At 47.4% G+C, this 23,560-nt stretch overlaps 4 protein-coding genes across 4 annotated transcripts; 3 read left to right on the top strand and 1 right to left on the bottom strand.

Moving 5' to 3' along the window:
• Positions 1-1,034: 1,034 nt before the first annotated feature.
• Positions 1,035-2,586, top strand: LOC109762686 (UDP-glycosyltransferase 91D2-like). The gene is made up of 2 exons (XM_020321563.4): positions 1,035-1,244; positions 1,314-2,586. Exons 1-2 carry the CDS (start codon positions 1,035-1,037, stop codon positions 2,076-2,078), a joined length of 975 nt encoding a protein of 324 aa, XP_020177152.2. The 3' UTR covers positions 2,079-2,586.
• An 880-nt stretch (positions 2,587-3,466) lies between these two features.
• LOC109762684 (UDP-glycosyltransferase 91B1) lies at positions 3,467-5,655 on the top strand. Its single transcript, XM_020321561.4, has 2 exons — positions 3,467-4,004; positions 4,411-5,655. The coding sequence occupies exons 1-2, from the start codon at positions 3,495-3,497 to the stop codon at positions 5,365-5,367; spliced, it is 1,467 nt and encodes a 488-aa protein (XP_020177150.2). The 5' UTR covers positions 3,467-3,494; the 3' UTR covers positions 5,368-5,655.
• A 4,956-nt stretch (positions 5,656-10,611) lies between these two features.
• Positions 10,612-16,407, top strand: LOC109762682 (uncharacterized). The gene is made up of 9 exons (XM_020321560.4): positions 10,612-10,804; positions 10,911-11,078; positions 11,183-11,326; positions 11,451-11,567; positions 13,128-13,199; positions 13,863-13,946; positions 14,056-14,156; positions 14,472-14,556; positions 15,853-16,407. The coding sequence occupies exons 1-9, from the start codon at positions 10,730-10,732 to the stop codon at positions 16,231-16,233; spliced, it is 1,227 nt and encodes a 408-aa protein (XP_020177149.1). The 5' UTR covers positions 10,612-10,729; the 3' UTR covers positions 16,234-16,407.
• A 1,807-nt stretch (positions 16,408-18,214) lies between these two features.
• On the bottom strand, positions 18,215-22,274 carry LOC109762695 (senescence-specific cysteine protease SAG39-like). Its single transcript, XM_020321569.1, has 2 exons — positions 21,838-22,274; positions 18,215-18,806 (listed from the first exon to the last, which is right to left on the bottom strand). Exons 1-2 carry the CDS (start codon positions 22,272-22,274, stop codon positions 18,215-18,217), a joined length of 1,029 nt encoding a protein of 342 aa, XP_020177158.1.
• Positions 22,275-23,560: the final 1,286 nt, after the last annotated feature.

Here is a 23,560-nt window from a genome sequence, read left to right as displayed (position 1 = left end):
CAGTTGTCCTTTGCTGGAACAGATGGAGCCAACAACGACTTGACTAATTGACTGGGCAATTCGTGTCATCATCCGAATACTCAGATGTGTACTAACGTTTTTTGGACCGTGTCTCACACGCCCGCCCCGTTGCATATAAACCAGCTCTGAATCCGTTAACCCCTCGCACACATCAGACGCGAGTTCACTTAGCGCGCGCACCGGCGACCGGAGAGCACGACAGCGAGCTCTGGGCGCCGATTGGTCTGGCCAGTTCTAGCTCCATGGCGGCACGTCACCGGCGGCACCGCGTGGAGGCACCGAAGCCAGCATGGCTCGTCACGATCAAGGCCGCTCCACCAGCGCCGGCGAGGGGCGACGCTGCCAAGAAGCTGCCCGCTCGCTCGCCGATCCTGCTGTCCCCGTCGGCATGGCAGAAGGGCATGGCCGTCGGTGACCGTGGCGACACCGGGGTCGCGCCGGCGCCGGCGTCGCCGAGGATCGGCTGCATGGGGCAGGTCAAGGGGGCACGGAGATGCCCGAGGGCGCGCGGCCCGGCCTCCTCGAGGGGACCGGCGTCGTCGGTCCTCCCGTGCGGCAGCCTGGCGGGGCTACTGATGGGGCTGTTCGGGTGGCGGTCGACGGGGAGGAAGTCGCGCGCATACTCCAAGGTCAGGGACGTGGCGAGTGACTCGTCGTCGTCCTCAGGGAGCGCGCGGGGTGCCCGTGCGCCGCGCCCGCTTGAGCTTGACCCACCGCTGCCGGTGCCGGCGCCGGTGGTGAGACGGCCCGCCGTGGAAGAGGACGCCCCCAGCCTTTGGGAGCGGCGGCGCGGCTGCGCAAAGGTCCTGGAGGGTCTCCAGCTAACGTAGGATCCTTCCTCGTAGAGCAGAGTTTATGTTCCTCACACTACGTTAAGTACAAGATCACTACTATCTATTTCATTAGTATGTGCATGTATAGGATGACTTCGTACAAGAAATCTTGACTTGTGACATGATTTACACAAAATCGATGTTTGTGAGGTTCACCATGCATGCATGGTCTCTACGAAAATGCAGGCTTTTGTTTGTGTGGAAATCCTCCAGCTTGTACTACTAGTTTTTAGCCAACTTGGAGTCCGCGAGGCGCTCCGCCAGCTCGAGGAAGGGGAGCAGGTGGCCGAAGGCGAGCCACGGGAAGACGACGATGTGCGGCGGGGGAGAGTCGGCGGCGGCGTCCATCTCCGCGCGCTAGCTGCAGCGAGGGTCGACGGACCACAGTACGTACGCAGGGACGATCGACGGGATCGACAGGAGTGGAGGACGATCGAGTAGTGAGGTTCGGTGTCCAAGTTCATCGCCCTGCGGAGCAGCCCCGAGCTGGAGCCCGACGCGTTCCCGCTCCTAACGAGGCTCTACGGCAAGCCGGCCGTCCCGCTCGGCCTGCTTCCGCCGCCGCCCGACGGAGCCCGTAGCGCCAGCGAGAACGCCGAGGACGTTGCGATCATTCAGTGGCTCAACGCGCTGCCGGCCAAGTCGGTGGTCTACGTGGCGTTGGGAAGTGAGGCGCCGTTGCGCGCCGAGCTGCTCCGCGAGCTGGCCCATGGGCTGGAGCTCTCCGGGACGAGCTTCCTCTGGGCCCTCAGGAATCCGGTCGACGGCGACGGCGACGGAGAGAGCATGAGCATCCTACTACCAGACGGCTTCGTGGAGCGCACGGGCAGGCGCGGGCTGGTGGCGGCGCGCTGGGTTCCTCAGGTGAGCATACTGGCGCACGGCGCGGTGGGTGCGTTCTTGACGCACTGCGGGTGGGGCTCGGTCGTGGAGGGGCTCCAGTTCGGGCACCCCCTGATCATGCTGCCGCTCGCCGGTGACCAGGGCCCCAACGCACGGCTCATGGAGGAGAGGAAGGTCGGGGTGCTGGTGCCGAGGGACGAGGAGGACGGTTCATTTTCCCGAGACGGCGTCGCCGGAGCTGTTCGGGCCGTCATTGTAGAGGAGGGGGGAAGCGTGTTCGCGGACAATGCCAAGAAGCTGCAAGGCGTCGTGGCGAGCATGGAGTGCAACGAGAGGTGCATCGACTTGTTCATTCAGCACTTACGATCTTGTAGGAACTAGGCAGCTGGGTAGGAAATCTTTTTGAGCTACATATTGGGACATGACGGAGAAAAGATTGGTTTGTTTGGCGTAAGTTGATTTTTTCTCTTGGTAGTACATGAAGAATGGAGAGAGGAGCAGAACTTCACCGCCGAGCATGTGTGTGCTCTTGCACCCAGAGTGTTCGACGGAATGTTCCTTTGTATGTACTATTTTAGCTTTTTAAGGTTCCATCGCCCGGTCCTTGCATCGAGAGGAGACGACGTACTACGTATGCATGCATGCACCTACGTCTAGGCACGTGGAGGGCATGCATCAAGGCCATTCCCTCGCTTGTACTCAGGACGAGACTTGCCTGCTCCCTTCCATGCTCCCATCCGTGCTCCCGCATACGTGGCTTGATTTGATTGGAAGAAAATAAGGCCCGGCCTCATCCCCTGAAAATCAGGGGGGAGATGATTAGATTAGAAAAGAAAAAGGAAAAAGAACAGCCGTAGGATGAAGTGGGAGCACGGATGGAAGCATGGAGAGGGAGCAGGCAAGCCGGATCCTTGTACTCATGCATCAAACCCTAACGCTCATTTCAAATCTCAGAGGGAAGAGAGAACACGAGAAGCGCTCCAAAGCATGGACGAATTGCGAATAGAGCGTCAAAGATCAGATCCAAGTATTTTGCCTAGTAGCATACGAAATTACAAATTGATCTAGCTCCTGCATGCCTTGTCTTCACACCTTCTTTTGCCCGCGGAATTGCATGCAGTTTGATGCCTTGCCGCATGCCACGATGCAATGTTGTCTCTCCATTGAGTCGTCCATATGCTGGTCAATTTGGGCGCTTTAATATTGGTGATTGATACAACTCTTTAGACTGATAGTAGTATTTTTAACCTCCTTAGTGCATCTCCAACGCCAACCGGCAAGTTTTCTCCCGCATCTGTCCGTGGACACGGATACGGGAGGCTGCCATCCAATGCTGGCCGCATACATTTCAAACACTTTTTCAATCAACTTGGACAAAATTCATGGAAACTACCTTATACTTGAATGTATAGAACAGGACGATATTTCATCCGGTGAACTAAAAGCCTTAAAACAAAAACGCTAAACTACCCTATACTTGACGGTGACCGCTTGGCCATGCCTGGCTGGCCGGCGGCTCCTCCTCCGTCAGCGTCGCCGGATCCGGCGTCCGGCGCGCCCCGGCAGCAATGCGAATTGACAGTTTGACAGTTGCCCAATATTTTCTTTCTGAGAAGAATGGAAAACGGGATCTCATCGTCTGACTATCTGTGCCAGATGCATGTGCCGCTTTCGTTAGAAAAAATACAAGTTTCCGTCCATGACGTTGCCCTGTATACTTAATCCACTAGTGACGCCAGTTGGCAGCATAGGAAGCGTCAACTCCAGCTCCTTACCAACTGCTTTCTTCGTCTACATATGGGAAGGAGCCCTTTCAACCTGGGGCGCGTACGTCGTAACTTATGCGAGCACGCCAGCCTTGAAACTTGTTTTGTTGTTATACTCGCCATGGACGACGGCAACTCCTCGCCGCTGCGCGTGGTGATCTGCCCGTGGCTCGCCTTCGGCCACCTGCTGCCGTGCCTCGACATCGCCGAGCGCCTGGCGTCGCGCGGCCACCGCGTGTCCTTCGTCTCCACGCCGCGCAACATCGCCCGCCTCCCGCCCGTCCGCCCAGCCGTGGCGCCGCTCGTCGACTTCGTGCCGCTGCCGCTCCCGCGCGTGGACGGCCTCCCCGAGGGCGCCGAGTCCACCAACGACGTCCCGCACGACCAGTTCGAGCTCCTCCGGAAGGCCTTCGACGGCCTGGCCGCGCCCTTCTCCGAGTTCCTGCGCGCCGCGTGCGCCGAGGGAGCTGGCAAGAGGCCGGACTGGCTCATCGTCGACACCTTCCACCACTGGGCCGCCGCGTCCGCCGTCGAATATAAGGTTCGAAGAAGCCTTTTTCCTCCGTTGCTTCAGTTCCATATGCGCAATTAGATCGATCCATGCCGCCGATATTATATACTCTCTCCGTTCTACTATAAACGATAAACGTAGTGCATATAGATTTTCTAAAAATCAAACTTTGCAAACTTTGAGCAAGTTTATGAAGAAAACCATCTACATCTATATTTTTTTTTCGATGAACCGTCTATATCTATAATGTCAAACATACAATATGAATATTTAACTCACCATGTATTCCGTGATAGACATTTGGTATTCTAAATACAAATATGTTTCTCTCTATACATGATTAAACTTTGTAAAGTTTGACTTTAAAAAAAAATATATGCACTACATTATAGGACAGAGGGAGTATATCAACGTGTAATATTGTGATTTGCTATAGGTTCCATGTGCGATGCTTCTCCTGGGAGCCGCAACTGTGATAGCCGCCTGGGCTAGAGGGGTGCCCGAGCACGCCGCGACCGCCGTCAGAAAAGAGCGATCGGCAGCAGAAGCGCCGAGCTTCGAGACAGAGAGGAGAAAGCTGATGATCACCCAGAACGCGTCGGGGATGACGGTCGCCGAGCGCTACTTCCTGACGCTCACGAGGAGCAATCTCGTGGCCATCCGGAGCTGCGCTGAGTGGGAGCCTGAGAGCGTGGCTGCCCTCACCACGCTCGCGGGCAAGCCGGTAGTCACTCTCGGCCTCCTCCCACCCTCGCCAGAGGGAGGCCGCGGCGTCAGCAAAGAGGACGCCGCCGTGCGCTGGCTCGACGCGCAGCCGGCCATGTCAGTGGTCTACGTCGCGCTGGGGAGCGAGGTGCCGCTCCGCGCGGAGCAGGTGCACGAGCTGGCCCTGGGGCTGGAGCTCGCCGGGGCACCCTTCCTCTGGGCTCTGCGGAAGCCAAGCGGCGTGCAGGACGCCGACATCCTCCCTCCGGGGTTCGAGGAGCGCACGTGCGGCCGCGGGCTCGTGGTGACCGGGTGGGTTCCTCAGATCAGCGTGCTGGCGCACGGCGCCGTGGCCGCGTTCCTGACGCACTGCGGGTGGAACTCGACCATCGAAGGGCTGCTGTTCGGGCACCCGCTGATCATGCTGCCCATCTCCAGCGACCAGGGGCCCAACGCGCGGCTCATGGAGGGGAGGAAAGTCGGGATGCAGGTGCCGAGAAACGAGAGCGACGGATCGTTCACCCGAGAAGACGTCGCGGAGACGGTGCGGGCCGTCGCCATGGAGGAAGACGGCCGGAGGGTCTTCACGGCCAACGCCAAGAAGATGCAGGAGACCGTGGCCGACAGCGCATGCCATGAGAGGTGCATCGATGGGTTTATTCAGCAGCTTAGATCCTACAAGGCATGAAAGCATTTTTAGTTAGTTTTTTTCCACATGATACATGTGATTTTATTCATGTGAAATTTGGTCTGGTGGCAACTTTTTAGTTTTTTTTGGGGGGAAAGTGGTAACTTTTTAGTTGACTGGTTCATGCCAGACCAAGGACAGCCTAAGGTCTCTTTTTTTTTAAATAAATACGTATGCATGTGGTCTAAGTACCTTTGAAAATTCGGTCAGTAATATGCTGTATTGTACGCTGCACACAAAAGAAAATATTTCGGGCCAGAAGCAATTAAAAACAAGCCCCAATTTGCATGTATTTGTCTTTTTTAACCTCTCACATGCAAGCTGTATATTGGTGAAATTTTGGCCCGTTATACTACACTTCTATATGTGCATGTACTGATGTACACAGAAATTAGAAATTTTCAAGCCGTGAAATCCCTTATTTTTTAGCTTCCCAAAACGTGCTCCAGTACCCCCGTGCTCATATGTCACTTTTTGCCGGTTTTTCCCTCTACTAAGCTTCTAACACATACTAACCATAGATAGGATCACTTTCCCTAAAAGAAAGATATAGGATAACCCTTTTAAAATTTGAAATTTCACACAAGTATATAGTACCTAATTCTTGTCTCATACATAATCTGAAATAGCGTTCTTCATGAATCAGTATTCCCCTTGAATCTAATATCACACATATTTTATGTACATTGCATCAACCAAATATCCACATTATGTGCCATGAATAAATAAGTGTAAGAAAAATCACGGAAGAAAGAATAGGGTGCAATAATAATTTACCATGGCTTCTCCAAATTGGAAAGATGCAACATGAAAGAAAAAATGATGCTAGACTCCCCACTGCGCATGGTGCCCCTTTCATCACCCTCGGTCAGTTCTTTTGGAGCTTCTTGCAGCTTATTGTCAAAATAAGCTAGAAGCTCAAAAGAACTCGTTCTGTAAAAGCTAGCTTAGCTTATTTCCATCTTTCTTTCCTTCACAATGGAAAAAAGCTGGGGGGAGGGTAGCTTCCCGCAGCTTATCACTTAAAACCGAAAGGGTATAGCGATGTGGCCGTGTCGTTCGACCTTATTACATCAAAATTGCCACGGCCTAGTCCCGCACCAGAAACATGCCCGATGAAAAAAAAACGGACAGATGAGGCTGGCACTCGATCCCGTCCCTCCCGCACTCGACCACAAGCCTCTCTCTCCCGCCTAGGGTTCCTCTAACGCCGCCACTGGGCCTCTGCTCCTCGACGCCCCCATCTCCGACAACCTAGCCGGCGGGTAGGTCTGCATCTCCCGCCCCAGCTGCCTCGGGCGCTTTCCCTCCCTCCCCCGGTGTCCAGCAGCAGTCCCTGGCCCGGTCCGGCCAGGGCTCCACTTCGGTCGACGTGCTACTCCGGCGAAGGACCCCTGCTCCCCTCCCCTCCTCCCTGGCCGTGAGCCCGAGCATCAGCTAGGAGCTCCTCTGATTTTGATTTTGCAACATTTTCATGTAGATTTGTTATGAGTTGTTGCTGATGTATGTTTGTTTTCATCTTGATTTGCTACGAGGTGTTGCTCATATATGGTAGAACTAATTTTGATATGGATGTGCTGATTGTGCCATGTATAAGTACAAGATTGTTGCCCTCTGGTTGATATCATTGTATTTGCATAGAAAACAATATCTAGTTGTTGTTTGTACTACATATTAATTCTTCCTGTCCATTTTATTGACATGATGAATAATAGATGAAAGCACTGGCAGATTGTAGTGTTTGGAGTCGAATTTATGTTCATATGGGTATCAAAATGATAAAAATATATAATATGATATCATTTAATCCGAACAACAATATAGTCCAAGGACATTACAGACTTTTCCCTGACCATATGGTAGATAAGCTGACAAAACAGACATGGAAAAGAACTGTCTAGCTTATTATCTAGAGCTTATTTCCACACGAGCTTATCTGGAGCTTATTCTCACATGAGCTTATTTCCACATCATAGCTCAAAAGAACTGGCCCTAAACATCTTGTTGATCCTCAAAACCTTCTACAACATATCCTCACTACTTGATAAAAATGACAATCCTCTCATGTGCTTCTAGGCTAACCTTCACGCAAACTTATAGCCTGAATGCGGAGCATATTGCTAGAATTTTTATATCCTTGTCTTTCCCCCCCATATCATCGATTGCTAGATCAAACTTTTTTTCTTTTGTTAGATTCAGGTATCATCAACTTGTTTCCTTCTATAAATCCTAACACGATCCTTTACCTTTATATTCCCTTCATTCCTTAATGTAAGGTGTCTTATTTTTGGCATAGTGACCAAGGCACATAATTATGGACAATCTAGGACGAAACTACCCTTGGCTAGTTAGTAGATTATCTGCAAATAAATCATTTAACACAACAAATTAAGAGATACACACAATTGGGAGCGAGATACTTTCCTTTTTATTTACAAGGAGATATACGTGCAATCAGGGGAGAGATATTTTCCTTTTCTGGAGGGCTAGAAACAGAATTACGAGGACTTAGAAGAAATGCACCTTACATTATGAAATTTTATAAAAAAACAAATACACCTAATATAAAGTAATGGATGGAGCAGATCGGAAGGCACAAGACCGGTTTCACCTCCACACCTTAGTGCAAGGGAACCCTAAATTGTCACCAACAACACCAAGGGCGGGTAGGAACACTAAGGGCTCCCCTGAATCGCCTCGAATGCCCAACAACTTGCTTGGGAGATGAAAACAACCCCCCCAAAAAAGTAACAAACCTAGAGCTAAACTCTGTCTTCAAACTCTTTGCGTGCACCCTAGGTTCTGCAGTGTATTGCCACATCTTTCTCATTCATGCAGATGTAACCCTGTTTGCGTCAACAAAGATCTGGGTCATTCGTGAAGAAAATAAAAACAAACTGTACATCTCAGATAATCCACACTCAAAGTTTCAAATAGTTGGTTGCATCGTTTGGAGGGGCATCACCCTACAACTATGCGTGTTTCGCTAGAAATGGATTTTGTTGCTAATGGCGAGCTATAGAGTGATTTAGCACTAATTTAGCTTTGCTTTGTTATGGCTAGGATGCTTCAATGCTATGCCTTTGTATATAGCTGGATGCTTTGCTGCTATGTTTGGCTGGATGCCAGGCTTTGCTTTGTTGTGACTGTATGTCAAGTATCTATATGATATTGATGCTTGACTGTATCTTTTTTTTTTCTTTTTTTTGCATGATTGAAAAAAGCTAAAAAAATCGTTGTTTGCCATAATTTTTCATACCATTTGACTCAGCCGCCGCACAAAAAGTAATTGACATATCAGACGCGGGCGTTGGGTCTATGAGTGTATATACACCCTATATGAAAAAAATAGTAATTAAATAAAAAGTCAAAAAAATTGAACACTCTTTTGAAATAAACTTGTCCTTCCATTGTACTCGTAAAAAAAATTCACGAAAAGAAAACCTCGGGTTGACTTCAAGGCAATTTTTTTAGCCCAAAATACTCTAAAGAGTGTCTTGTGTATTCACGAAAATTTATATATTAGTGCGATAGAAAGTCAAGTTTATTAAAAAAACCTTCAATTTTTTTAATTATTATGACATTTTTTCCGTATCGGATTACACCCGGGAACCGAAATACTATTTAGAACCTTGGTCGCACTTGCATCTAAGACGTGTTTGGTTGCCTGCATTAGACGCAACCAGGCCCCGTACCGGAAGAAACTGAGCTGTTTGGTTGCCTATGCTCGGGGCTACATAGCACGAAAATCAAAGCATCTCTGGGCATGTCTCACTGGAAGCGCTCAGATTGGCAGTTTCCAGCGAGTCAGGCCGAGCTGAGCCACAACAAGCGCACATGGGTGGGCCCCTTACACGAGAGGAGGCTGGAGGGTGATCGGGATGCGAGCACGTACACATTCTACCTCTAGTAAGCTCCTCTCTAATTTATTTTCTTCCTTCTCCTTTCTAATCTCCACAACGGTGCTTCGATTCGAGATAAGCTCTACACGGAAAGATGCACAAACTATTCCATTTTTGCGATCGGTTCGTAAACAGTAAATGCTCAATTTTGTGTTCATTATTTTCGACGAATTTTGTCAAATTCGTCGCACACAGTCGACCTTTTAAAATTTCCTTTGACCAGTAGCCTAATCTCGCAATTTCACACGACATTCGTGTTGCAAGTTTTCTGTTTCGACAATTGTAAACTAGAAGATTTACGACTTCCTTGTGATGGTACATATGCATATGTGTGGTGTGATTTAAGACACTGCTTAATCATTCCTCTAGGCCAGTCTCGCATCTTGTTGCAATGGCGTCATCGCCGCCGTCGTTCATCTTAGCCTTCTCTCCATGATCCTACTGCAATGACTTTATGATGGCGCGCACACTGTATTTCTTCTTTTCTGTTCTCTGCCTCAGAGCCCTCCTATTCGCCCCTCTCGACGTCGGTGCCATTCCCCTTGACATCCTTGCCCGCGTCCTACTACACTGGAGTCGTTTACGGCATCGGTCATCTCGGCCTCCCCTCTCTCATCCTACTGCATTGACGCTGCCAGGCGCGAGCATTGCATTTCTGCTTCTCTGTCCACTGTCTTTGCGCGGACTTTCTCTGTGGCGACGAGGCTAGCAAATAGTTCGCCACGCCGCCGACGGGGTCGCTCGCGCACGACTCCGTGCTCGTCGTGTCGGACGCGACGCCACGACCACCGTCGACCACAATCGCCATGAGTCGACACACACTGCATTTCTCCTCCCCCGTCCCCTCCGCAGGACTTTCTGTGCGGCGGCGACGCTAGCAACTAGTTCGTCGCGGCGCCGGCAGGAACGCTCGCCCGTGACTCCGCGCTCGTCGTGTCGGACGCGGCGCCGCGGTCACCGTCCACCGCAGTCGCGAGGCACAGTGTAACTGTGTGTGTTAAGTGCAATTGTTAACTCTTAATCATATCCCGCGTATACAACCAAACACCGTGTAGTTGCGTGAGCCGAGGCAATACGGACAACCAAATGCTATGTCAAAATTGTTTTCCTAATGCAAGTGGACTAGATGCGAGGCAACGAAACAATGTGCGGATGTTAGTTTTTCGTCTGTATTTTTTCAGCCACCCTCCGTTGAGCCATGGTGAGCTAAGCCAGGCTGCAGCGAAGAAGCAACCAAACACGCTGATCTGACCGGACCGCAACAACCGACCTGGCGAAGCGACCACGGCCCAACCGCGACGGAGACGGCACGCCAAGATCCAACGGCCGAGACCACCCGCATCCACGCACCGCATCCTAGGGCATCCATCCAAACCCCCGAACGACAACGCATCCGTCCGCCCCATCCTCCCTCGCGCAGCAGCCAAACCCTCCCTCCCTCCCCTTCGCCGACGACGACGATGGCCGCCGCGGCGGAGAAGACGGCCGAGGAGATCCGCCGCGAGCTCCAAGAGCTCCAGCGCCAGCACCGCGAGGTCCCTCTCCCTCCCCCCTCCCCACCCTCTCACTTCCCCTCCGTGGCCATCGAGGCGTCTCGCCTGACCCGTTTGCTTGTCCTCGTGTTCTCCTCCCCTCCCGCAGATCAGCGAGCGCCTGCGCGACCCCCGTGGCCTCCGACGCGGCGCCCCCGCCACCGGCCCCGGCCCCGGCCCCGGAGGCCCCCGCCCGCTCCGCGGCTTCGCGAGACAGGCTCCGGAGCCGGTGGACCAACCGGAGCCCAAGCGCCGGCTTCTGTCTGCCGTGGTTAAAGTATGAGCCCCCGTTTGTCATTTGTTTTTCGTCAATCCTGTTGTGTTTTGTTGGTTTGTCAAATACCCTAACATTGTTCTCTGTGTCTGGCGTGATGTACGGAGGTGGATGGCCCTGGAACTAATGGGGATGATGCGGGGGCGGAGGGGCGTGAGGATGGACCAACTGCCGCTCAAGGTGGTGAGAGGAGGGGGGCCAGTAATGGTGGTGGGTTCAGGAGGGATGGGAGCCAGTGGGTGTCGAGAAGGGTGAGTAAGGGGAATGGGATTTTGGAGGAGATAGTGTGTGTGTGTGTGTGTGTGCGCGTGCTTGTGGATGGGTTCCACATACTTTTTTGGGGAGATCGCTTATATGGGTATTATTTGGTTGCAGGAGCTTGATAATCAGCTGCCAGAGCCTCTCCCGAGGCCGGCTCCCAAGGAAGAGGATCAGAGCTTGGTGAGGAGGAACAAGAGAATGCTGGGGAAGCTTCTTGTTGGCACGCTAGAGGTAACAAATTCATCTGACGTATAATGAGATGATCCATGTGCTTAGAAATCGTGATAATTCCTTCTTGTTTCAGTATTTCTTGATTGCTTTGGATTGGGTATTGTGTAATCGAACATGGTAAATTAACTTGTCATTCGGTAAGAATATATACTAATTTAGTAGAAGTACAAACGGCAAGTGAATTTTTGAATCCTCAAGGTTTGATTTTGTCCTGCAACTTTTAGCATGAAACAGGAAATATTCTGCCAATTTGGCTACAGACGGGTACTTGCTTCTTTCATCAACTGAGCAGTTTTCTCAATCAGTTTGTGGTCTTCCATCATCAAATCCTCATTTCTTTTACCCCATAACTATTGGCAATTTATTAACTGGTCTGGTGAACAGATCGTTCCTAGTTTTGTTTACTAGGTTAGGCATAGCTCTATTTGACTGCATAGGTTATAACCAATTTCCCTACTCCTTTATATTCAAATCTTTTGGAGAACGTTAAATTCCTTATTCTCCAGACAGGTGTTGTGTTACGGGTGGTGCAGTTATAACTAATTTCTGTTTGATTCATCCAAAGTATTCAAGTTATTAGTACTGAACACAATTAAATCCTCAAGACCCTTTTAATCATTCGCCATACTTGGTTTGTCTGGTACTCTGGTTTATGTTTACACAATGCTGAACTTCATTGCCCTCAAATATCTGTCTGTGCTGCGGAAAATCAGCCCCCTTAGTTTCTGGCAATCTTTTGGAATTTCCATTACTTCCAATAACATTGCCTGCTTACAGCTTTTCCTTAATCACGTGAAATTTGTTCATTGTTTTCAAAAAGGAGCTACTGCAACAAATTTTCTTCATTGCTTTACTAGCACACTCCACAGCTTCAATTTTTAATGAAACTGTATCGTAAGCTTGTCATTTTTGTGTTTGTTGGAAGTCGCCATATGCAATTTGCTCTGCTGGAACTTTTGTATTGCACCCCCATTTTTCAACTTTACCACTAAGTTCGTTGCACCTGCTCCTTATGAGCAAGAATAAAGAAAAGAAGTTTGCTGAATAAACTTTTAGTTAACTTGTGGCTGAGGTTGCAGGGCAAATAATTCATTGAGGATTTAATGTTATAGGTGTAGCAGAGTTTTTTAGAGGCCTGATGTGAAGCGATGTGACCTAATATCTGCAAATACAGTGTTAAAGTCATGTCACTATTGCACTAATAATAGCAAATGCTTTGTGTTTGCAAGCTATATGGTCAATAAGTACTAGTTTGTCTGCTGGCTAAAGTTAACAAGCATAACTATCATACATTTTCCCCGCCAAAAAAAAAAACTATCATACATTTTGTGGAAACACAACTTCATAATTAACTATTATGAATGAACACTATTCAAGTCAAATCAGGTGTAGACTGTCAGTAGCTTGGCGCCGAGGGAGTTTGACATGTATTATGTATGCTTCATTATGTTGAATGTTGTTAGTCCAATTTAGAGGAATGCAACTGATTTCACAATCCATTGTGTTCACCTTTGTGAATATTTCAGTTTATCTGATTCGTTCTAATGCTTGCCAATGCAGAAATTTCAGCAAGAGAACAAAAAACTTTCCAACTCAGAGGCTTTTATGCGTAGATCAGAGGCTCAGCAGAAGGTACTTATCTATATTTATACATTTTGTTGCTTGTGTTCATCATTAGCCATTCAAATAATACACAGGGTGCTATGAGCTAAGTAGATTGTTATTCTCATATATGGTTTTCAAATTGAAAATTGCCTGGTGTGCATATAGGCCAGGCCCTATATGGAAGCCTCTAGGCTGGTGGTATTACAGTAATTGAAATTACTCAGGTGGCTTGCAGTTATTTTTTGAGGTCTTGACATTAACCCTTGATCACTTCAAAGTTATTTTTTTACTGAAAATGTTTATTATTACTTGTCTTGTGTCCTGATGTTTTTTCCCCTCTGTGTACTGTTTGCTTATTTGGTTCTCTTACATGTGTAGTTGCATCATGTATTTTTCAAACATGGGGAAAGACCTGTGGGTAGAAGATTCGAATAGATATAAAATATTTAGCATGGGTGTCAGTTGCCACTCTAGCAATTCTTGAACTATTCTTAACTGAACTCAAGATCTGAGGGAGATCAATGATCTTTTCCAACTTTGAGGAGTTCAGTATTCCTTTTCTGAGGGAACATAATTTAGTGTTTCCTCTTGGAAGTTATGTGCCTCGCAGATGATCATGTTATTTTTTTTTGTATTCTCAATATTAGCTTTAACATGTTGGGAAATACTGAAATGACCGGTTGAATGTAGGCTGATCAAAAGGCTCGTGAGGACAGTGAAAGATTGCGGCAGCAAGAGCGGGAGCAAGCAGCTGAGAAGCGTAGGCGTGATATGGTAATCTCCGGCTCACTTTTCTGTGACATGCATCTGCTTTAATTTCACTCATTTTAACTTGGGTGTGTTTGTATTCCAAATGATTTAATCCTGAGATGCTCTTATTTAGACGCTTCGTGCTCGAGTAGCTGCTAAGGCAGAAGAAAAGAGGTTGGAGCTATTGTACATTCAGTGGTCTGAGCATCACAAAAAGCTGTCCAGTTTCTTAAGGTAACTTCACTGCTTTACATCATTATTCGTTCTTCACTTTGACTTTGATAAATGATCAGTATCCCTTTTCCTTCCATTGTGCTGCTTATTTGCGTAGTTGGATTCTACTAGTTTTTTGATGAGTCTGTTCTTATTTTGTGCATGCTGCAGGTTATTTTTATTCCTGGTCCAAAAGTATCCATATTGACAATTAAATTGAGGGAAGATGCGTTTCTGATTGTACGCAAATCTTGATGTTTGATGTCTACAGGGGTTTCCATATCCACTCATTATACTATATGTTTGTTCCTTGTTTGATTCCATTTGTATTTGCAGGACAAAAGCTGAACCAGCTATTTATTACATGCCGGCTAAACCAATAGTTGATGATCCGGTTATTGTTGAGCAAAACAAGGAAAAGGTATTTTCTTATAAGTTACTAAAAAACTTTATGATCTGTTGAATAAATAAACAACTGCATGATCTGCACATGTTTGAAGGATGATTTCCCTTTATAGTTACTCTATATCTATTACATATTTGGAAGTTGAAACATTTCAGCTATGCACGGAGTGAAAATGGCAGCAATAGATTCAATATCTTCTTTTGCTGCTGTGCTGTTCGTGTCTACCATTTGAATTATCTACCAGTCAAACCACTAGAGTGCAGCCTCTGTATCTTTGTGGTGAATACTAAGCACATCAATGAGTTGCCAAAAATTCTCTGTTATGAAATATTTATGAGGAGTGCAGCCTCTGTATCTTTGTGGTGAATACTAAGCACATCAATGAGTTGCCAAAAATTCTCTGTTATGAAATATTTATGAGGAGCGAAAAGTACCACATAAGAACCTGGTACTACCTCCATTCCGGTTTATTAGGCTTGTGCGTATCTCTCGGTTGACAAATAGACCAACGCAATACAAGTTATATATCACAAAAATTATATCGTTAGAAACTTCAAATCGTATACTTTCTAATGGTAGAAATTTTAGACTATACAACTCATCTTATGTTGGTCAAAGTATAGATCTAGGGATACACACAAGACTTATAAACCGGAAAGGAGGCAGTAACTTGTGGGAACTATGATAACTTGCTTGTGGCTGGTCCTTATAGTACATAGGCGTTGTGGTATTTACCTTTATTAGTAGTACTCCCTCTGTTTGTTTTTATAAGGCGTTTCAGACAGCTGGTTTTGAACTGTTTAGGGCAGTGTCTGAACCGGCTAAAACGTCTTATATAAATGAACAGAGGGAGTATATTTTCTTGATAATGTTAATTACATTGCACAGTATGAAGTCACCTATAACGGCTCTCTTGCAAAATTATGCTGTAGTGCATCATCATGCCATGAATTCCAAAATTTGCTGGGAAAATTTCTGGCGTGTTATTAAGTTTCAGTTCATCAGTTGCACATGTGTGAATTCACTTTGTTCAGGAGCAGCTTTGTGATTTCTTTTGATGAATGCGCATCCGAGGTGAAGGAACATGGTGGCTCATAGTGACCTTACCAGCATCTTTTTTGCGAAATGCAATAATGGATTGAGAACATCACATAGTATTATAGTTGTAGTCCTATTTCCAGCATCTGTTTGCATGTTTTCCTGGTGCCACCTTTAATGTTACGTGACAAAATTATTTATGTTCTTTTAAATCACCAGTTGTCTTCTGGATCCGTCAATCCAGACGAACCTAACTCCCATCAATCATTGCAGGTATTTGAAGAATGGAAATCTGTGCGCAGAACGGAGCTGACCCAGTTTCAAAAGCAAGTTGAGGAGCAGTATCTGTCTAATGTTGAGAGTCAGCTCGAAAGAATTCAGAATGCCCGGAATGCTCGGAGGGGGAACGTGCCTGCTAACATGCAGGAAATGGACAAGGAGTTGGACACGCACAGGGCGGAGCATGGCCCAAAGGCTCGGAGGATACCCGACGGTGGCAATGACGAGGATGATGATGTGGATGTGGACGACATGGCCGCGGAAGACGACCTGATGGATGAAGTGCTCGGCGTTAATGAGGCGATCAACGAGGACCCGACCAAGCCATCTGAAGAGGCTACTGATGTTGCTCCTGTACCCCAGGAGGCACAATAGGCAAGGTTATTTGCGAGGTAGGCACTTCGGCATTACGATTCTTCTATATCGTTGTAGTTGCCCTCTTCTGCTGTGACTGTATTGTTGTTGGGTTTTTGTCTTTGGGAATGCTGTGAGCTGTGTTTGCTGTTGAGGCCATATACATACTTTTCACTATTGTTATTGTCATTTGCACGTACTCCGCGTCAGCTCTTTTAAGATCAAGTGTCAACCCGCGAAAACAATCATCATGCGATCAACCTGTTCTTCACCTGCGCCATCGGCGTACAGGGGTTGAGCTACTGTTGATGACGTTGATCGCTGTACATTCAAGTTGTATGCTTGGTAAACCACTTTTATTGTGCCAATGGTTCTATTCCTTCTAGATCTAAATTCTCCTTGCTAATTCATTCGAAAATTCTAATGAGTGGCAATGACCGCTCGCTGATCTCTTCGATGGCATCCATGAGAAGGCATGATCCTTGCACTTCCCACTGGCGTGAGTTTGTGACCAAGTGAGGGCACAATAATGGTAAAGGGAAACTTGAGAGCATAGAAAGAAGGGAGGTAGATGACCTCAAAGAATAAACTTAGTGTCGGTTTTGACTGAGTGTTGACATTCAGAGTGAACTAATTGAATACAAACACATGAACACATTAACAAATACCGAGTGAGCAATTTGGAAACTTTTCACCTTTTGAATTTGGGATGATATTGAGAATTTCTGTTAATGCTATCGCCCCTCTTAGGTTTCCATGCCATGCTTTGTTTCTGTTAATAACGGCGCCCAAACAAGGTTTTAGAAGGGCGCGTAATTGGAGAACTCGCCTCTCAGTGAATAATACCCACGTTGTAAACAAATTTAAGACGTTAGTATCTAAAATGTCTTATATTTGTTTATAGAGGAATTATCATTTTCTTCATCAAATTGGCCAACCACAACACGCAACAGTGGCAGATGGTCGTGATCATTGCACCGCTAAGTGTTAGATTTAGGTGAGCTCTCATAGGTCCAAAGTAGATATGGTGGACTGAATTAGTGGAATGTTCGCCTATATATACATCTAGACCAAGAACGAGATGTATTTAGGTGGAGCCTCCACTCGTTTGGGTCTTCCTCGGTCAATTCATGTATGCCGATATAATAAATACAAACAGTCAATTGGTGTGAAACATATCTAGAAACTCAAAGGTGACATTTAAGATTAAGATCTTCATATGGTACCTACGATGGGGATAATCCTTACAAAAGAAAACCTTGCAAAGAGGAACTGGAAAATCAGCTAAAAGTGTTGCCATTACAACGAAGAAGAAAGAATAAAGATCTTGTTTTCTTTCATGCCCTTTTGCCCCCTGTGTGGTGAGTTGTTCATGTGTATTTCGATCTTGCACCACCCCATAGTATTTCTGATATGTTTGGGAAATAGCTTTCGGGGCTATAGACAACTTACGCCAATTTGTGCTTTATGTTGGGTTATATGGATATTGTCTTTAACAATGAGTTTCCCATCGTTTTACCCGATACATACTTGGTGCTTACTGCAGCACATGCAAACGAACGTACTCTGGACTCTTGGTGCTGTCGATTGATGTTGGCAGCTCAAGCTTTGTTCAGCCCATATGGGTGACGGACTAGTAATAGGATCTGTGATGCCTGAGTTGTAACAATCATTGTTTCTTTTCTGATATTATGTAATAAATTACTTTAATTAAGAACGTTGTGTGCATTGATAGATGTAAAGGCTAGAGGGACTCCCTCATTTTCGGGGAGAAATGTGTTCCATTGAAGAAGTGGATTAAAACAAGATCGATTTTGGTGTAGACATCACCATATAATACTAAGCTCAAAGTCATCTATCTATCTTCTGTTATGTATATTCACGGAGCATTCATGACTTTACAAACAAGAAACAAGGTAGTGTAATGGAAGATACATACATGAAAATAAAATACACATATTTATGCAATATTTGTAGATAAATATGTGGCAATGTATATCTCCTACTCGGTGGGGTAGGAAGGTTGCATGGCCAAGCCACACATACCACTCTTGTTTGAAATATCCTTCTCCATTCTGAGGTAACCATTCTCACCCCATGTGGTGCCCCATGAGTTCTTCAGTTGCCAATACTTAGTTCCATCACTCGTCATGCCATACCCAATCGCCGCTATCCCATGGTCCAAATCAGTTTCGCAGGAGCCGGTCATCACCCCGCCAGAGTAATGTTGAAATATGACATCCCCTCCGTCCACAGCTACTGATACAGGTTGGTTAGCGATTGCTTTCATAAGAGAAGATTCATCGTTGGCGGGGACATCTTCGTAGCCCTTGATGGTTGCCACACTGTTGCTTGCAATGCTGGTCTTGCACTGCCCATCCCGTGCCGTGTATGGGTAGTTGGACTCGGTGGTGAGGCCGCCGTTCTTAATGATGAATTTGAAGGCGTCGTCCATCTCGCCACCCTCACAACCCTGATCCACACCATGGACATCGCAGTCAACCAGCTCTTGCTCCGACAACGAGATGAGCTTCCCGGTGCTCAACTTCACAATGCCTTCGGTTGCCGCCACAACCGAAAAGGCCCAGCAACAGCTTGAAATTGTGATGTGCTTAGTGTAATTTTAATTATTACGGAAACATGATTTTTCGAGAGTACGCCAACGGCGTACCATATTTTTATAGAAGGCAGCAAACATAATTACAAGAAGCTAGGCATAGATGCGAACATCAAGCTAGCAAGATCCACTCAACACCTAAACAATACTTAGCCTAACTACTCATAAATCGATGTATTCCCCCAACATCGGCTTCATCCCACTCTTTAAGCTCATCGAAGATTTGGTGTACCAACTGCCGCGGGCTCCTTTGTTGCGCCACCCGCCCAAATACTCTAGCATTCCTTTGCTTCCATAAAGACCAAGCTACGAAGATGACGATGGTGTCAAAACCTCTTCTGTCCGTCTTCGAGATTGCATTCCGCGCCTGAAGCCACCACGGTTCCAGCGAGTCACCTGATTGCGGCTGCCGGACGGTGACCCTAATTTCCGTGAAGCAAAGATGCCAAACCTCCTTGGCATAAGGGCAAAGAAGTAAGATATGGTCAACCATATCTTCCTCTTGTAGGCACGTGTAGCATGCCGCCGTAGTGTCCTGCAGGCCATGTGTAGCGCGCCGATCCGAAGTCCATAGCCTATATTGCACCGCTAGCCATGCAAAGATTTTGCATTTTAGGATCGCCCCACTCCTCCAAATGCACTCGTATCTAGGGGAAGTCGCAAGCCCAAGGTGCAGCGCCCGATACACTGACCGCGCAGTGTACTGCCCCGATGTGTGTACTGCCCCGATGTGTCCCACGGCCATGCAAACGTGTCCGGCCCCTGAGAGTCTCGATAAGCATCCATAGTAGCCACTCGGAGATGCATGAGCTGCAAGAGGGCCATGAACGGTGGCTCTTCATTGATGTCCAGCTCCCACCTGCTATCAACCATAGCTTGACCGACCGTCCGATTGTTCTGCACTCTCGTGGGCACCAAGGGTAAGATGGCAGGTGCAATGTCTTCCACCGCCAGGCCATTCATCCAGCGATCCTTCCAAAAGAGCACTCTATCGCCGGCTCCTACTGTGATTTGCACCAGTTGATTGAACACATGCCTCGCTTCTTCGTCAACCAGGAACGGGATACCTTGCCAGGGTCTGTCAAGGTCCGTCCTCCTCAACCACTCCCACCTCACCCTAAGGGCGAGGGCTTGCACCTTCAAGTTCTTGACTCCGAGGCCTCCAAACCTTGTGGGACGGCAGATAGTGTTCCATGCCACAAGGAATTGCCCTCCGTTAACCTTGTCTTTCCCGGCCCAAAAGAATGACCTCATCCATGCGTTAATTTCATCGAACACCCAGTCAGGGGCATTAAGCACCATGAGCTGATGGATAGGTCTCGCCGCCACCACTGATTTGATGAGAACAAGACGTCATGGCCTTTGAATGAGGCCGCACTGCCATGCCGGGATAAATTTCCTAACTTGATCCACAAGTGGCAATCAATCTGCTCGAGTTAGTTGATGTATAGCCAAGGGAATGCCCAGATACTTGCATGGAAACTGCCCAATGTCACACTGCAAGTGTGCGGCAACTCTCTGCTGGTCCTCCACCGAGCCTCGAATCAACCTTGGATTTATTGTAGTTGACTTCCAATCCAGAGGCCTCACCAAAGCTTGCCAGCGCCTGCTTGACAAAGATCAAGTCCATCTCCGTCGGCTTGATGAACAACGCAACATCATCCGCGTAAATGGATAGCCTTTGTGTTGGAGAGATCCCATTTAGTTTGCTAACGACTCCTTCCTCAGCTCCTTTCCTGAACAACGCTGTTAGGGGTTCCATGGCAATGACGAATAGGAGTGGAGAGACTAGGTCCCCTTGGCGAAGACCGCAAGCGTGAACAAAGCTCTGTCCCAGACATCCGTTCACTACCACCTTAGTACTAGCAGTCTGAAGCAAGATGGCCACCCACCTGATCCAGGCGTCCCCAAAGCCTTTTTTTCTCATAACTTGGAACAGGAACGGCCATGACAGAGAATCAAACACCCTCGTGATGTCAATTTTCAGGAACACTCCTGGCGTCTTCCTCGCGTGTAATTTCCTAGCGATCTGTCTTACAAGGAGAAAATTATCGTGCAAGCATCTTCCCGCAATGAAGGCCGACTGGTTTGCCTGAACAATCTCCTTCATGCGTCTCCTTGCCCTCATGGCCAGCGCCTTAGCGAACAGCTTTGCGAAGCTGTGGGTCAGGCTAATCGGGCGAAAATCCCCTACCGAATCAGCATTCGCCCGTTTAGGAATCAGGGTGATCAGTGCCTTATTTAGCTTGCCAAACCCGCGGCTATCTCCCACGTATAACTTCAGAATAGCTGCCATAATATCGTGCTTGATTATAGGCCAGGCCTGTTAGAGTTGTGTCGAATATTATTGTACAAGTTAGGTTACAGTTGGACTTGGAGTCGTATGGTGTGTAGACAGGATATGGAGTCGTGTCCAAGTAGGACACTTGTATCCTAGGCCTCTCATATATAGCGGGGGTAGACACACGGTGTAACCTATGCCAACATAATAGCATAGGCACGCGGGGGAGCCGGCGGCGTGTGCCGGCGCCCGGGCGGCCGGAGTGCGGTATTGTGACGGTGTCACTGGGAGGAGCACCCGTAGTCAGGCCCCGGAGATGTAGCCATATCGGTGAACCTCGTTAACAAATCTCGGTGTCGTGCTTGTGTGATTGCTTGGTCCTCGATAGATCGACGGAGCGCCTCGGATTTATTCTAACAAGGCCTTCTGATAGAAAATGCCTATAAAGCCATCGGGGCCCGGAGCGCGATCGGCCGGTATGTCTTTAATGACATTTCAAATCTCTTCCTTCGTAAATATATCATCCAGATCATGAAGATCCACCGATTTCATCTCGAGATAATCAAGGTCAAGGGTAAACTCCCGGACCTGGTACTTTCCCATTCTGTTCGCTGGTGAAAACTTCCTCCTTTTGGTGTAAACTTCCTCCCGCACCAAGAACTACATCGCGCATGTCAAGAGGGGTGATGAGATTTACGGAAACATGATATATGCTACCGAAACCCACTTACCACATTGGCCTTGGTCTTTGATAGGAGTGACAACGCCCTTGGTCCTCCAATCAACAACTGTTGGAAGTGCATCGGTGATGACATTACTGTACTTGAACCCAGTTGGAGCCCTACCGCCACTCCTTTTCAAGCCCTTGTTGGTCTTGGTTGCCCTGAACTCATCGTTGGTGAGATCGGTAAACTGGTTGACACCGAGCCAGAACTTGTGGTTTCCAGCGTTGAACGACCCAATGAAGGCAACGTTGGCCTTGAACACCTCGAACCGCTGCGCCTTCTCGGCGTCGTCCTTGTAAACACGATTGTACTTCACCATCCACTGCTCGTGCCTCTCCACCGTGGACACGTCGCCGAGCTCGCGAGCTGACAGAACAGTGCTGCTGCATAAGCAGATGCAACCTAGGATGGCAAGAAGCAAAGCCTTGGGGATGGCCATGATCTGCTAGATCAGTGCTTAATTACTAGTGCTAGTACTGTAAGTAGCTTTGGTGGTGCTTTGGTCTGTCAAAATGGGTGTAAGGGATGTGTTTATATAGCTGTAGCCATACACATGTACGTAGCAGATACAGTGTGGAGAGCGACGGACAACAGCGTGGCGGTGAAGTTAATTACCAGTTGGAATAAATAATCTTGTGGTTGTAGATAGTACGTTAGCTTAGTCCAACTCTGGTCCTGGAAACGTCTTATATTTAGTACGAAGGGGGTATATTTTAAAATAGTGAGAAATAAGAACTGACCCCTAGTTCGTGCCGGGTGAACACAAAACAATGAGAAAGAGGAACTGCCTGGCGGGCAAGTATTGCAGCTACGGAAGTACATATATTAGAACAGTCCAACAAGAGCAAAGATAACAAAAAAGAGTTCAAAGATGCACGACGATAACGGTAATAATAAAGAAACAAAACCATTCAGCCTTTCCTTAGGGTGGTCACCTTACCCACCGATTGATGTGTAAGAATATCAGCGGCTCATGGTCCATCAAATTTCAGGAAATGGAAATCATACCCTGTGCGTTGTTGAGGGGATTGGTTCAATTATTTCAAGGATGTTTTGTTGTATGAAACATTAGTATTTGGATTAATAATATAAGAAGTAAAACTAAATTGTACATAAACTTACTGTATTTGATTGTTGTGTAGTTTTAGGATATTTGTCGAATATAAGTAGAAGCAACTATGCATGTTATCGTGGTCTTTTCTCGTGCAGAGTGGCTTGTTGAGTTGGCATAGTTGAATGCTAAGAGATTTAGAGACAGTGATGGTCAACTATTTAGCTATATATGATATGGAGAGAAGTCAATACTGGAATAACATGTGGTAGTTTAGTCACATGTTGTCAATGGGCAAAGATTTGGACAAATATATAAGGAGACGTGCATTTACATGAGATGGCAATGGGGAGCTATACTGCATGTGCAACACATTCTTACGTGCACATCTGATCGTGCTTATTCTCCTCCGTGCTCCGCCGATCCTCTTCCTTCTGTTTGGTTATCCCGAAAAACTAGGTTCACTCGGTGTGCTCCCACCATAAATTGAGGAGGATATCCAGTGCTCCCAACATTAAGGTGCTCCCATGTCTAAAAGTCAATTCAAATGTTTGAAAATTTCCGATTTTTTAATGTTCCCAAGACACGAGTCCATGAACTCTGAAAAGTTCATATTCAAACTCGAAATGCACACTGAGAACAAAAAAGACAAATTCAGCATGAGTAGTGTCACA

This window comes from Aegilops tauschii, chromosome 4 (assembly GCF_002575655.3).
Source record: "Aegilops tauschii subsp. strangulata cultivar AL8/78 chromosome 4, Aet v6.0, whole genome shotgun sequence".
NCBI classification, from domain to species: domain Eukaryota; kingdom Viridiplantae; phylum Streptophyta; class Magnoliopsida; order Poales; family Poaceae; genus Aegilops; species Aegilops tauschii.
Note: the sequence above shows the minus strand (reverse complement) of the source record. Positions and strands in the feature narration are given on the sequence as shown.

Coding starts and splice junctions, on each gene's coding strand:
- LOC109762686 (XM_020321563.4), top strand. CDS start 1,035: ATGCAGGCTTTTGTTTGTGTGGAAATCCTCCAGCTTGTACTACTAGTT. Junction 1,245..1,313: donor GGGTCGACGGACCACAGTAC/GTACGCAGGGAC, acceptor TCGGTGTCCAAG/TTCATCGCCCTGCGGAGCAG.
- LOC109762684 (XM_020321561.4), top strand. CDS start 3,495: ATGGGAAGGAGCCCTTTCAACCTGGGGCGCGTACGTCGTAACTTATGC. Junction 4,005..4,410: donor CGTCCGCCGTCGAATATAAG/GTTCGAAGAAGC, acceptor GATTTGCTATAG/GTTCCATGTGCGATGCTTCT.
- LOC109762682 (XM_020321560.4), top strand. CDS start 10,730: ATGGCCGCCGCGGCGGAGAAGACGGCCGAGGAGATCCGCCGCGAGCTC. Junction 10,805..10,910: donor TCCAGCGCCAGCACCGCGAG/GTCCCTCTCCCT, acceptor CCCCTCCCGCAG/ATCAGCGAGCGCCTGCGCGA. Junction 13,947..14,055: donor AGAAGCGTAGGCGTGATATG/GTAATCTCCGGC, acceptor GCTCTTATTTAG/ACGCTTCGTGCTCGAGTAGC.
- LOC109762695 (XM_020321569.1), bottom strand. CDS start 22,274: ATGGCCATCCCCAAGGCTTTGCTTCTTGCCATCCTAGGTTGCATCTGC. Junction 18,807..21,837: donor GACCAAGGCCAATGTGGTAA/GTGGGTTTCGGT, acceptor CACAATTTCAAG/CTGTTGCTGGGCCTTTTCGG.